Source organism: Nycticebus coucang, chromosome 10 (genome assembly GCF_027406575.1).
Source record: "Nycticebus coucang isolate mNycCou1 chromosome 10, mNycCou1.pri, whole genome shotgun sequence".
Taxonomy (NCBI): Eukaryota; Metazoa; Chordata; class Mammalia; order Primates; family Lorisidae; genus Nycticebus; species Nycticebus coucang.
Genome location: NC_069789.1, coordinates 111,019,148 through 111,032,699, shown reverse-complemented (window position 1 = coordinate 111,032,699; position 13,552 = coordinate 111,019,148). Strand labels below are relative to the sequence as shown.

General features: G+C 52.3%; 1 protein-coding gene across 1 annotated transcript; it reads left to right on the top strand.

Annotated features, from left to right (window-relative positions):
* The first annotated feature begins 20 nt into the window (after window positions 1-20).
* On the top strand, window positions 21-13,552 carry PRPF31 (pre-mRNA processing factor 31). Its single transcript, XM_053604465.1, has 14 exons — window positions 21-157; window positions 805-989; window positions 1,110-1,170; window positions 2,403-2,486; window positions 3,021-3,118; window positions 3,846-3,952; window positions 4,483-4,652; window positions 6,689-6,846; window positions 10,062-10,151; window positions 11,345-11,472; window positions 11,560-11,632; window positions 12,231-12,359; window positions 12,436-12,534; window positions 13,116-13,552. Exons 2-14 carry the CDS (start codon window positions 813-815, stop codon window positions 13,239-13,241), a joined length of 1,500 nt encoding a protein of 499 aa, XP_053460440.1. The 5' UTR covers window positions 21-157; window positions 805-812; the 3' UTR covers window positions 13,242-13,552.

Sequence of the window (13,552 nt, the reverse complement as noted above, 5' to 3'; positions counted from 1 at the left end):
AAGTTGTTGTTCCAAACGCGGCTTAGAGCGCACAGGGCGTCGGCCAATCAAAGAGCAGCATTGTCTCAACAACGGCGCGAATGTGAGACGTCATCGGTAAGCGACGCCCGTTCTTGGGAGCCTATTTCCTAGAAACAGTCGTGCGGGTAGAGAAGAGGTGAGTGTGATGGAGAGGAGAGGGGGCCGGGAGACCAGAGCCCTGGGTCTAGGGAGGAAGTTTGTAAGAGAAAGGCGGACCACGTAGATTAATCACCCCAAGGGGTTTATATGCTCCGACTATGGTGTGGACATGGGGTTATGTCAGGAACAAAAGTTGTCCCCCTGCGCTCTCAGAGCTTTGACGCCTGGAGACAGGCCTAATAAAATAAATTACTTAGCCACAAACATGTGAAGTGCCCTAGGGTTGACACACAGGCGTGCGGAGTGTGTATCACAGAGCAACTCCTTCTGGCCTGGAGTTGGGTGTGTAGGTCAAGGAGGTGGAACATGAGAGCTGAAGGCTGAGAAGGTGTTGGGCTACTAAACAGTGAGGGGAAGAGGCATTTTAAGGAGAGGGGAGTGGTTGCACGAAGATCTGGAAGTGGGAAGAGGTTGGTAAGTCTTAGCAAGGTGGTGGTTAGAGCGGTGTGGTGTGTCTTGCATGGGTAGAAGCTGGAGATATCTCAGTGAACAAAGCAACGTACCTGTCCATGTGGAGCCTGCATACTAGTGGGCTTCATGAAGAAGAACAAGAAGCCTCTCCCTGTAACAAGGAGGGACTTGGTTAGGGGAAGGTTTTAGGGAACCCTGCTGTCCCTCCCACAGGCCTTGGGATGTCTCTGGCAGACGAGCTCTTAGCTGACCTAGAAGAGGCAGCAGAAGAGGAAGAAGGAGGAAGCTATGGGGAGGAAGAAGAGGAGCCAGCGATTGAGGATGTTCAGGAAGAGACACAACTGGATCTTTCTGGGGATTCAGTCAAGAGCATCGCAAAGCTATGGGACAGCAAGATGGTAAGAGGACATAATGCACACAGGGCTATAAATGGAAGCTCCTAGAAGAGAGTGGTATGGACAACAACTCTTCTTTTTTGAACAGCTCTGGGCTCTTACTTTACTCTCCTTCCCTAACAGTTTGCCGAGATTATGATGAAGATTGAGGAATATATCAGCAAGCAAGCCAAAGCTTCAGAAGGTACATCTCCTCTCCCCCTCCCTTCCTGTCTGTGCTCCTCTATGGGGCCTTTTGGCTCTTTGCTGCTTGTGGCTTCCAAAGTTGGACATCATTACCCCCCAGCCTTTTCCAGCGCCCTCTTTTTTTCTTCTGTCCCAGCCAGCCCCCTTCCTCCAACAAATATGTTGCATTATAAAGCTATGCTATTTAAGTTCTTACACTGTTTTGAGTTCTTATATGTACTAATTGTGATAGATTTTATCTCAGGTTTTCCCAAATTTCAGTAATTTATATGACCACTTCTTATAGGGTTTTTGTCATATCTGTAAACCACTTGTCTTATTTGTATATCACTTATTTGAATCACAGATCATTTTTTACTCAAATTAAGAAGTAAGGGAGTTGCCACTGTGAATGGGAAACTGGTATCATTTGGTAAAGACCAAGTCAATATAAAATAATTATGTAATTATTAAAGTATCACCCATAATCTTTTCTCACTTCCAGCCTTGGGAACTGCTGGGTTATTGCTCGAATACTCAGACTGACTCTTTTTTTTAGACACAGTGTCTTACTCTGTCGCCTTCGGTAGAGTGCTGTGCTCTGTCACAGCTCACAGCAACCTTCAGCTCTTGGGCTTAGGGGATTCTCTTGCCTCAGCCTCCCAAGTAGCTGGGACTACAGGCACCCGCCACAATGCCTGGCTATTTTTTGTTGCAGTTTGGCTGGGGCCAGGTTCGAACCTGCCACCCTCGGTATATGGGGCTGGCACCCTACTCACTGAGCCACAGGTGCCACCCCTCAGACTGACTCTTAAGAGGGCAGTCCTGTTACCACTCCAATTCTTGAGTGGAATCCACTGGCAACAGGAAGCCATGGGCAAAGGAGTGGTGTAGTCTCCTCCACCTGTGGGACTCAGGAGGTGATAGGTGTTTAGAAACAGCCTCACTGGGGCGGCGCCTGTGGCTCAGTCTGTAAGGCGCCGGCCCCATATACCGAGGGTGGCGGGTTCAAACCCGGCCCCGGCCAAACTGCAACCAAAAAATAGCCGGGCGTTGTGGCGGGCGCCTGTAGTCCCAGCTACTCGGGAGGCTGAGGCAAGAGAATTGCTTAAGCCCAGGAGTTGGAGGTTGCTGTGAGCTGTGTGAGGCCACAGCACTCTACTGAGGGCCATAAAGTGAGACTCTGTTTCTACAAAAAAAAAAAAAGAAAAAGAAACAGCCTCACACCTGGGCTGTTTCTCATCCACACAGTGATGGGGCCAGTGGAGGCAGCCCCTGAGTACCGGGTCATTGTGGATGCCAACAACCTGACCGTGGAGATCGAGAATGAGCTGAGTGAGTGCTGGAAGGGGTAGGTGGGGGCAGCCTGTGGGTGTTCTCACACCTTCTTCCACCTTTCCCAGAGGACCTTCCAGGAGTCCCGCCCCCAAGCCCTCATGATAATGCTTTTGTATTAGTTCAAGTCCAGGTTCAGCTGCCATACAGAGTGGCTGAAATAAGAAGGAAGCACATTTTCTTTCTGTGTAACAGTCTGAGGGAGCGGTTGTTGATCTTGTTGATCTGCCATCATTTTCATGATGCAAGGTGACCACCCTGTCTTCAGCCATCACTTCCACATCCTTGCCAGCAGGGGGAGGGCATAGTTCTTTGTTTTAAGAAGATGTCACTCCAACTCAACATCTTGTAGACCAGAACTAACTCACATGGCCACGACCAGCAGCTAAGAAATGTAGCCTCTGTGCTAGGTGTCCAAGTGTCAAGCTACAACTCTGGGGTTGGTTTCTAAAGGAAGGGGAAGTGGATACTGTGGACAACCATCAGAGTCTGCCTCCCATCTCCCTGGACATTTGCCCTTCTTGTCCTCCCTAGACATTATCCATAAGTTTATTCGGGATAAGTACTCGAAGAGATTTCCTGAGCTGGAGTCCTTGGTCCCCAATGCACTGGATTACATCCGCACGGTCAAGGTGAGCGTAAGAAAGAACTGGGGCTTCTTGACTGACTGCCCATCAGTGTGAAGGAGGAGGCAAGTCTTGCCCTCAGACCTCCATTCCAAAACCCTCAAGGAGAAAACGGAGAGGCCTTTACAGAGGCTCAGCAGCTCCCACCCACTCAGCATTGAGGGTGGGGCTGGAAAAGACTTTCTTATGGCCCCTGCTTGACCTCAGGCTCCTGAGGTGACTTCCCTGCTGTGCTGACCTGAGCTGCCCCCCTGTGGTTGGAGCAGGTGGCATTCCAGTTGAGATCTGAGGGCTGAGATGGAAGGAGCTAGGAGGAATTGAGCAGTGGGAGGAGGGGGAAGTGAAGAGTTCAGAGCACATGGACCCTTTAAGGCTGTGGACTTTATGGGAAAGTGGTGGTGGTGGTGGGGGGGGGGTCAAGTACAAGTAAAGACAAGGAGAGGAGGAGGTCTTTGCATGTGTCCAGGAAAACAGGAAATTAGGATGGTGGCTGGAGAGGCCCCTGCAGGGAAGCAAGGCTTATGTTCAGGCTCTGTTTCTGAGTCAGCCAGAATAGGGAAGATGATGTTCGTGCTTTGGGCAGGGATGTTTTTGGATCAGCTAGGAGGCAGGAAAGGCCTGCAGCATGCAGACCATGACTTCCTAGAGATACACATGGATGCTAGGGGAGGAGAGGTTCTAGGCAGAACCTTCCTGAGTTTTGACCTCCCCTCCCTTTCATTCTCACCCCCAGGAGCTGGGCAATAGCCTGGACAAATGCAAGAACAACGAGAACCTACAGCAGATCCTGACCAATGCCACCATCATGGTTGTCAGCGTCACTGCCTCCACCACTCAGGGGTACATAGCCCACGGGGGAGGTGCAAGGCCTGCCTTAGGTCTGTCTAACAGAGGCCAGAATGGGGGTGGCGCCTATGGCTTAGCGATCAGGGCGCTGGCCCCATATACCGAGGGTGGTGGGTTCAAACCCAGCCCCAGCCAAACTGCAACAAAAAAATAGCTGGGCGTTGTGGCAGGCACCTGTAGTCCCAGCTACTTGGGAGGCTGAGGCAAGAGAATCACCTAAGCCCAGGAGTTGGAGGTTGCTGTGAGCAGTGTGACGCCATGGTACTCTACTGAGGGTGATAAAGTGAAACTCTGTCTCTACAAAAAAACAGAGGCCAGAATGGTCTGTCTGAGGCAGTGCAGGCTGAGAGCCAAAGTTCCCAGCAGCCCCTGCATCTAGGCCCCTGGGGCTGATGGGACTTGGGCTTGCCTCAAAGCTGCACACACGTGCACACACACATATACATATGCACAAAAACATGTACACACAGAGCTAAGTGAGCAACAGCTGGCACCAGGCAGTCAGCGCCTGCCTACCCCTGCAGGCAGCAGCTGTCAGAAGAGGAGCTGGAGCGGCTGGAGGAGGCCTGTGACATGGCGCTGGAGCTGAATGCCTCTAAGCACCGCATCTATGAGTACGTGGAGTCCCGCATGTCCTTCATTGCGCCCAACCTGTCCATCATCATCGGGGCATCCACGGCTGCTAAGATCATGGGTGAGGCTCCAGGGCTGGGTCCCATAGGCTGGGGTCTTGACATGCTGTGTGACCTCGGGAAAGCCATGGCCCTTTCCTATAGAATGGGAGTTTGGATCCTGGGCCCCCCACCCCATCCGCTGGGAGACCACAGGGGTTACCGGCCTGGCACAGATATAGAGGGAGGGGAAATCCTTAGTCCCTGTCCCTAAGTCCTTGCAGCATCAGGGCCATGCTGGCAGTAAAGGAGCGAGGCACCAGGCCCTGAGGAAAGGCTGATAGGCCCCGGCAGCTCCCAGCTATACTGCAGACCCAGGAGGCAGGCTGGGTGCAGTAACATCAGCTCTTTGAGGCTCAACTTTCTCTGCAAGATAGGGGCCTAACCCTGGCACTGTGTTGGGATTAAAAGATGGGTCCCCTCCTTCCCAGGTGCCCCTTGGGTTCCTCCCCTGCAACCAAGAAGACTTTCCATGCATGCATCTGCTGGGGCTGCCACAGCAAAGCACCATAGATGGGACAGTTTGAACAACAGAGATACATTTTCTCAAAATTATAGAGGCTGGAAGTCTGCGATCAAGGTGTCAGGAGGGCTGGTTTTCTCCTGAGGCCTCTAACCTGGGCTTGTAGGTGGCATCTTCTCTCTGTGTCATCACATCCCTATGTGTACGGCTGTGTCCTAATCTCTTCATGTAAGGACACCAGGAGAACAGGCCCCAAGGCCCTCATTTTTTTTTTTTAAGTATTTTTTTTTTTTTTATTGTTGGGGATTCATTGAGGGTACAATAAGCCAGGTTACACTGATTGCAATTGTTAGGCAAAGTCCCTCTTGCAATCATGTCTTGCCAAGGCCCTCATTTTAACTTAATCACTTCTTTAAAGATCTTTTCCCAAATATAGTTATATTCTGAGGTGTGGGGTGATAGGACATCAGCATATGAATTGTGAAGTGACACAGTTCAGCCCATAACAACTACTTGAAGGGGAAGGTGTGTGCTAAGTTGCATAGAAGAAAGAAGTGGTGGTTTGGAGGCAGGACGAACCTGGGAGTGTATCCTGACCCTGCCTTCCCCTTCTGACCTCACATTCTTGGGCAGTGATTTCACAAGCCTCAGTTTCCCTAGTGGGGATGGGGGAGTACTCATTTTCTGTTGCTGCAGGAACAGATTTTTACATGTATAGTGGCTTAGATGATAACATGTTTTCCTGTGGTTCTGGAGGTCAGATGTTTGGTGTTCACTGGGCTAAAGTCAAGGCGTCAGCAGGCCATGTTTGCTCATAGAGGTTCTAGGAGAGTCCATTTCCTTGCTTTTTCTAGCTCTTAGAGGAGCCTGCATTCCTTGGCTCATGGCCTCTTCCACCATCTTAAAGTCTTCTCAAGAGTCACTCTGCCCCTAGTCCTTCTGTCTCTCCCACTAAGGACCCCTGTGCTTGCACTGGGTCCACCCAGGTAACCCAGGACACTCTTCCACATCCCAGGGTCCTAACTTAATCCTATCTGCAAAGTCTTTGGCCATGTAAGGCTCCATATTGGCAGGTTCTGGGACTCGGATGTGTGCATAGTTGGGGGATGTTCCTCTGCCTATTTGGATACTTTAGCGATTCATTTGTCTGAGGTGGTTCATGCCTAGCCAACCCCTCAGTGGCAGTGACACTTACCCGTGGCTCCTCTTCCTCTCCCCTGTGCCAGCCACAAACAAGCTCACTGGAAACCTAAAGGTGCATCACGACCAAGGCCTACCATTAGGAGCCCCTGGTGGGGGTGAAAACAGTCCCAAACACACAGACATGACTCCCAGAACACGGCTTGGGGCTCAGCATAGGCTCCAGGATCAGCCTCCCATTGGGTGGCTGCCTCACTGTGTGCCCTTAAGCAAGTTGCCTCCCCTCTCTGAGCTTCCTTCCAGTCCCCCTCAGTGGAATGATACATGTTGTCCCTCCTTGGTAGGGCCATCAAAGGAATTCAGCCAGAACCTCACATAAAGGTTCACAACCCATGCCACACTCCCTCCCAGTGTCCCCTGGCATTTCTGCTGACCTCTCCCCTCCCCTGGCTGTAGGTGTGGCTGGCGGCCTCACCAATCTCTCCAAGATGCCTGCCTGCAACATCATGCTTCTTGGCGCCCAGCGCAAGACACTGTCTGGCTTCTCATCTACCTCTGTGCTGCCCCACACCGGCTACATCTACCACAGTGACATCGTGCAGTCGCTGCCCCCGGTGAGCCTGACATGGGTCTCCTCAGGCTCCCAGCTCCTGTGGAACCGCTGCTCTTCTCAAAATAGGTCACCCCCACCTTCCACCGTCTCTCCCTGGCACAGCTGACAGCGATGGTCAAGAGAAGACAGGGTAGCATGGGGAGCGACAGCCAGGGCACTAGAGCAGGCAAGCACTTGGGCTGGGGTTCTGGAAGCAACATTCACCAATCAGGTGACCTCAGGCAAGAGGTGTGAGAGAGCTCACTCCTCAGTCTTCTCCTCTGTGAAATGGGGAAAAGAGTATCTGTTTCATAGGCTTGGGATGAGGCTTCATGTACACCGAATATTCACCCCTTAGGCTGAGCATAGCACAAGTGACACAGGGTTAGCTTGTGAGTCCAGGGTTCCCAAAGCACCCTTAAGCTTGGTAATTTATGGGCGACATAGTGAGACTCTGTCTCCAAAAAAAAAAAGAAAAATAATGGCTCAGAATTCACTGAGAGTTGCTGTGCTTGGGGTCACAGTTTGTTATAAGGACAGATTAATGGGCGGCGCCTGTGGCTCAGTGAGTAGGGCGCCAGCCCCATATGCCGAGGGTGGCGGGTTCAAACCCAGCCCCGGCCAAACTGCAACCAAAAAATAGCCGGGCGTTGTGGCGGGCGCCTGTAGTCCCAGCTGCTCGGGAGGCTGAGGCAAGAGAATCGCGTAAGCCCAAGGGTTAAGAGGTTGCTGTGAGCCGTGTGACGCCACGGCACTCTACCCGAGGGCGGTACAGTGAGACTCTGTCTCTACAAAAAAAAAAAAAAAAAAAAGGACAGATTAATGTCAGCCAGGAGAAGTGACACATAGGAGAGTCCATGAGAAGTTACCAGTTGGAGTTTCTCCCCACAGTCAGGTCACTGTCCCCTCCCAGCATCAATGCCAGGCAGCTGGGGACGCTCACCCAGGCCTCAGTGTTCAGAGTCCTCACTGGGGTTTGACCATGTCGACGTGGGTGCCTGTGCAGCTGATTTCAGCCTTTGGTCAGCTGACGTCCCATGACACAGGCCCCTGCCTATTTGTGTGCCAGGTCTTTCCTGGCCCCACATACACTAAACCACCTTGTGACCATCTGGCCAGCTTAGGGCCCCAGGCCAACAAAGACCACCACTTTGATGCTCAGGGCAACAGCTGTGCCTCTTCTTGGGCAATGTGGCTGCAGCTAGTTTTATTATTTTTATTGTTGTCTTCATTATTATTAGTAATTGAGTCTTGTGCGTATGGGCTTTATATGCATCCTCTTGGTGTTTCCTAGAATATGGGCCACCTCCCTTAAAGGGCACAGACCATGGATTTCAGTGGCACAAAAGTGGATTTTTTTTTTTTTTTTAATTAAAGACAAAGTGGCACTTTGTCACCCAGGCTAGAGTGCAGTGGTGAGATCATAGCTCACTGCAACCTGAAACCCCCCAGGCTCAAGCAACCCTCCTGCCTCAGGCCCCCAAGTAGCTGGGATCACAGGCATGCACCACCATGCCCAGCTATTTTTTATTTTTTATTTTTAGAGATGGGGTCCTGCTATGTCACCCAGGCTGGTCCTGATGCGCCCACCCCAGCCCCCCAAAATGCTAGGACCACAGGTGTAAGTCATTGCGCCCAGCTGATGAATGTTTATTTTATTTATTTACTTATTTATTTAGAGACAGTCTCAAGCTGTCTCCCTGGGTAGAGTGCCATGGTGTCACAGGTCACAGCAACTCAAACTCCTGGGCTCAAGGGATTTTCTTGCCTCAGCCTCCCAATTAGCTGGTACTAGAGGCGTCTGCCACAATGCTTGGCTATATTTTTTTATGGCAGTTGTCATTGTTTTAGGTGGCCCAGGCTGGGTTCGAACCCACCAGCCTCGATGAATGTGGCCAGCACCCTACTCATTGAGCTACGGGCACCGCCATGAATGTTTATTTTAATCACTGCATACTTAAGTGTTTATTATCTAATAATGTCCCATTTAGGGTAATGAAATTGAGTGGTTTATTTAAATGAATTTCCAGTCTTTAAAAGTAAATTAAGAGAGGGCGGCGCCTGTGGCTCAGTGAGTAGGGCGCCGGCCCCATATGCCGAGGGTGGCGGGTTCAAACCCAGCCCCGGCCAAACAGCAACAAAAAAATAGCCGGGTGTTGTGGCGGGCGCCTGTAGTCCCAGCTGCTCGGGAGGCTGAGGCAAGAGAATCGCGTAAGCCCAAGAGTTAGAGGTTGCTGTGAGCCGTGTGACACCACGGCACTCTACCCAAGGGCGGTACAGTGAGATTCTGTCTCTACAAAAAAAAAAAAAAAAAAAGTAAATTAAGAGAAAATATTGATGAAAATTTGGTATGGCTGGGTGTGGTGACTCACCTGTAATCTCAGCACTCATTTGGGTTGAGGTGGGAGGATTGCTTGAAACTAGGAATTCGATACCAGCCCAAGCAAAAGGGCTCCATCTCTATAAAAATGGAAAAGTCAGGCAGCACCTGTGGCTCAGTGGGTAGGGTGCCGGCCTAGGGTAGCGGGTTTGAATCTGGCCCTGGCCAAACTGCAACAAAAAGTAGCTGGGCGTTCTGGCGGGCACCTGTAGTCCCAGCTACTTGGGAGGCAGAGGCAAGAAAATTGCCTAAGCCCAGGAGTTGGCGGTTTCTGTGAGCTGTGATGCCACGGCACTCTACTGAGGGCAATAAAGTGAGACTAGGTCTGAAAAAAACAAAAAGAGTAGTCAGCTGAGTGTGGTACAGCTTAGAATAGAAGCCTGGCTCTGTCACTTACTGCCTTTATCTCCCTGGTCATGTGACCTGGAGCCTCATATTCTACATCTGTAAAGTGGGGACAGTGATCATACCAGCCTGATGTTTGAGTATTTGATGAAATGCTCTGCAGGGCACACTTAGCAGGGGCCGGCATCCAGGACATGCATGGGACCATTGCCTGCTGGTGACTCTGTGATTGCAGCTATCCTTATCCTCAGTATGTTTTACAGTCATCCTTACCTGGGCTCAGCCACTTATGGGCCAAGGTGTCCTGGGAAGGTGGCTCTGCTCCTGTGGAATGGGGGCTAAGAGTGTGCACCTTTCAGGCCTGTTGAGGAGATGAGCCCCTGTGTGTAAAGCCCCCTTCTTGGGACCCAGGAAGGGTCCTAGCCCCTTATGAGAGGTGGCTGCTTTGGCTGTCTTTGCTGCTGAGTGTCTGTCCAGCTCATACAGACTGCGCCTGTTCTCCATTGCTCCAGGATCTCCGGCGGAAAGCAGCCAGGCTGGTGGCCGCCAAGTGTACGTTGGCGGCCCGTGTGGACAGTTTCCATGAAAGCACGGAAGGAAAGGTGAGGGGGGCCAGGAGTCAGTCCCTGTGAGTCTAGGGTCTATCTTAGGGAAGCTCTATCAGCAGGGAACCTACTCCATGAGTGCTGTCCTAAATGGGCAGAGGTAGAGTGTCTATGACTCTGCTGAGATCAGGTGCTCCCTAACCAGTGCGTTAGTTTCTAGGGCTGCTGAAACAAGTGAGTACAAACAGTGAAAACTCAGGTTTGTCATGGCTCTAAAAGTCAGTCCAAAATGAGACTCACTGGGCTTGTCAGGGTGTCAGCAGGTTGTGTTCCTTCAGGGGCTCTAGGGAAGGCTGACCCTAAGTCTTTTGGCTGCAAGCCCAGTTCAGTTAACTCCTGAATAGACATATTTAGGAAAGTAGCCATATCTTATGAATGAATATCTTATTATTCATTCTTATCTTATTCATCTTACTTGTTTTCCAAGGAGTTTTCCAAGTATTCAGATGTTCAGTCTCTCTCCATCTCTCCTGTCTCTCTCTATCTCTCTCCCTTTCTGTCTCTTCATCTCTTTCCCATCTCCTCTCCCTGCTGTCTGGGTGCAGGGGGTACAGTGGTGAGTAGCAGGAACAAGGGCCCCATGGCATGAGGAGAGGGTAAACAAGAGGTTAGATGCAGATTTGCCTGGAATGTCAGGGCGGCTCCCATGAGAAGTTTTCACATAGACCATGGTGGGAGTTAGGGAGTGAGTCACACGGCCCCTTGGGGAGGAGCATTCCAATCAGAGGGAATGGTCTGCTCTGAGGTTTGGAGGCTGCAGTGCAGCAGGCCCCTGGGGAGAGAGGAGGCCTTGGTGGAGTCTTCTGCCCCCTGGGGAGAACTTTGGGGCCCAAAAGAGAAGAAATTAGGGGACCAACTTGGGTTTGTTCTGAAGGAAGTGCCTATTGGAGGCTGTGGCGAGGGAAGGAAAGGCTGATCACAAGCCATTTTCAGACTGGGGCAAAGCAGAGGGGCTCTGCTGGCTCTCTTATGCGTGCATGGCCTGTCAAGGAGACAGTTGTTTATAGGCTGCCGAGCCTGAGACACAAGTTTGGGGGGCATCAGGTCGTAGATGGAACTTAAAACCAGAGAGTGAATGAGATCTTCCAGGACTTAAGACGGAAAGAGTGGGCTGGGTGGGCAGAGGAGGCCTAGGTGGGCTGCCCTCATGAGTGACTACAGGACCCACCTCCTCGACTCACCCTCCCCAGGTGGGCTACGAACTGAAGGATGAGATAGAGCGCAAATTTGACAAGTGGCAGGAGCCGCCGCCCGTGAAGCAGGTGAAGCCATTGCCTGCGCCCCTGGATGGCCAGCGAAAGAAGCGAGGTGGCCGCAGGTAAGAGACCCAGGGGTCTGCAGGGGTTGGGGCCAGGAAAGGTAGAGGCCAGCACCCTCCCTGGTGCCTCTGTCTTCCCCTCTCCAGGTACCGCAAGATGAAGGAGCGGCTGGGGCTGACAGAGATCCGGAAGCAGGCCAATCGCATGAGCTTCGGAGAGGTTAGACCTGCACCTGGCCAGCTCTGCCCTCTTCCCCACTCCCACAGGCAGGGACCCACCAAGTCCTGCCCCTCTGCCTCCTGCTGCATTCACTCCTTTCGATCCTGTGGCCCTAGCCTCCTCCCTGGTCCTCTGGCCTCTGCTCTCTCCCCTCCCCTTCCATCCAGCCCCAAAGTGAACTTTGTGTCCTTCAGAGCCTGTTGCTCAGGCTCATATCCAAGCTCAGAGTCTATAGCTTCCCATGACCCAAGCTCTTGGCCAGGCCCTGCAGCCCCAGGCTGGTCCTGCCCTGCCCACAACCCTCCGCAGTCTCACCTCTGGTCTGTTACACTCCAAGTATCATCCAGCTGGTCCTGCAAGATGTAGCTCAGTTCCACCTGACCTGACATTTCAGTGAAATGTTCCAGTTCTTGACATCCCTCAACACATATGCTAAGAGAGAAATGGCCTCTCGACTCTGAGCTCAGGGACTTGACTCTGGGGTCCCCAGCATCACCCATGTATGGTTATGCCCTGGGCCTTAGCCAGCTTAAGTGGGTACCTGAGTGGCTGACGGGACCTAGCAGTGTAACTGTGGGATGCCTTGTCTTTCCCCCAGATTGAGGAGGATGCCTACCAGGAGGACCTGGGCTTCAGTCTGGGCCACCTAGGCAAGTCAGGGAGTGGGCGTGTGCGGCAGACACAGGTGAACGAGGCCACCAAGGCCAGGATCTCTAAGACACTGCAGGTACGAGCCAGGGCTGGGGGCCTGAGGGACACCGGGGCCAGGTGAGCCCAGATCACAGCTCTGTCCCCTCCTGCAGCGTACCCTGCAGAAGCAGAGCGTGGTGTACGGCGGGAAGTCCACCATCCGAGACCGTTCCTCGGGGACAGCCTCCAGTGTGGCCTTCACCCCACTCCAGGTACAGTGTAGCCTGGCACTGCTGGAGTCTGGTTCTGCTCCCTGGCCCTCCAGGTGGCCCTGGCAAAGCTCTTTCCCCTCTCCCTATGAAGCAGGGCTGAGGTAGATGCCCCCTCAGAAGTGTCAAGGATGTTGTGTCCACAAGGGATGAGGCAGGTTCTGGCACAGGGGAAGTGGCACAAGCTTGGCAGCAGCAAGAGCAGTGAACAGTTCTGGTGAGCATGGACTGGCTTGAGAGTCAGGCCCAAGACTGGTGTGATTTGCACTGGCACCCCAGATTAGCCACTTCCCTCAGGGACTCAGTTTCCTTGTCCAGAAACTGGGCAGGATCATCTGTTCTCAAATGTTGGTGTTTTTACAATCACCTGGCAATTTGTAAAAGGTCCAGATCCTGTGGTCCCCTCCACCGCTACCCCTAGCCCCAGTGAATCAGAACCTCGCAAGGCAGGGAAGTTCTGGGGACCGACTGTTTTCATGCCCACCAGAAGCCTGGGACTGTCAGGATTTACTTCTGGGGTGCATTACTCCTAAACTGTAATGATTCTCAGACTGGATGGGAATCCCCTCTCCCCCATATCACAGGGCCTGGAGATTGTGAATCCACAAGCAGCAGAGAAAAAGGTGGCTGAGGCCAACCAGAAGTACTTCTCCAGCATGGCTGAGTTCCTTAAGGTCAAGGGTGAGAAGAGTGGCATCATGTCCACCTGAGTGGCTGTGCACATCCAGGGTGGCTGCCCACTAAAGGGAAACAGAGGCCCAGCCTTTCTGAAGAGATTGGGCCAGGAGGTTTGGCGGGGACAACCTGCCTTGCTCCACTGTGTGCCCCACCCAGTGCTGGCACCATCGAGGAAGGCCTGGGAAGAAGCCCAGAAAGCCTCCCCCAGCACCAAGATCACTGTCCCCCCATTGAGGGAACAGAGAAGGTTTCATCATGCCTTGTCTTTTTTAACTGGAAAAGGAGATGCTTTGGGAGGTGGGGGAGAGAAGAGTTCAATTAAAACCACATCATCAAGATCTGT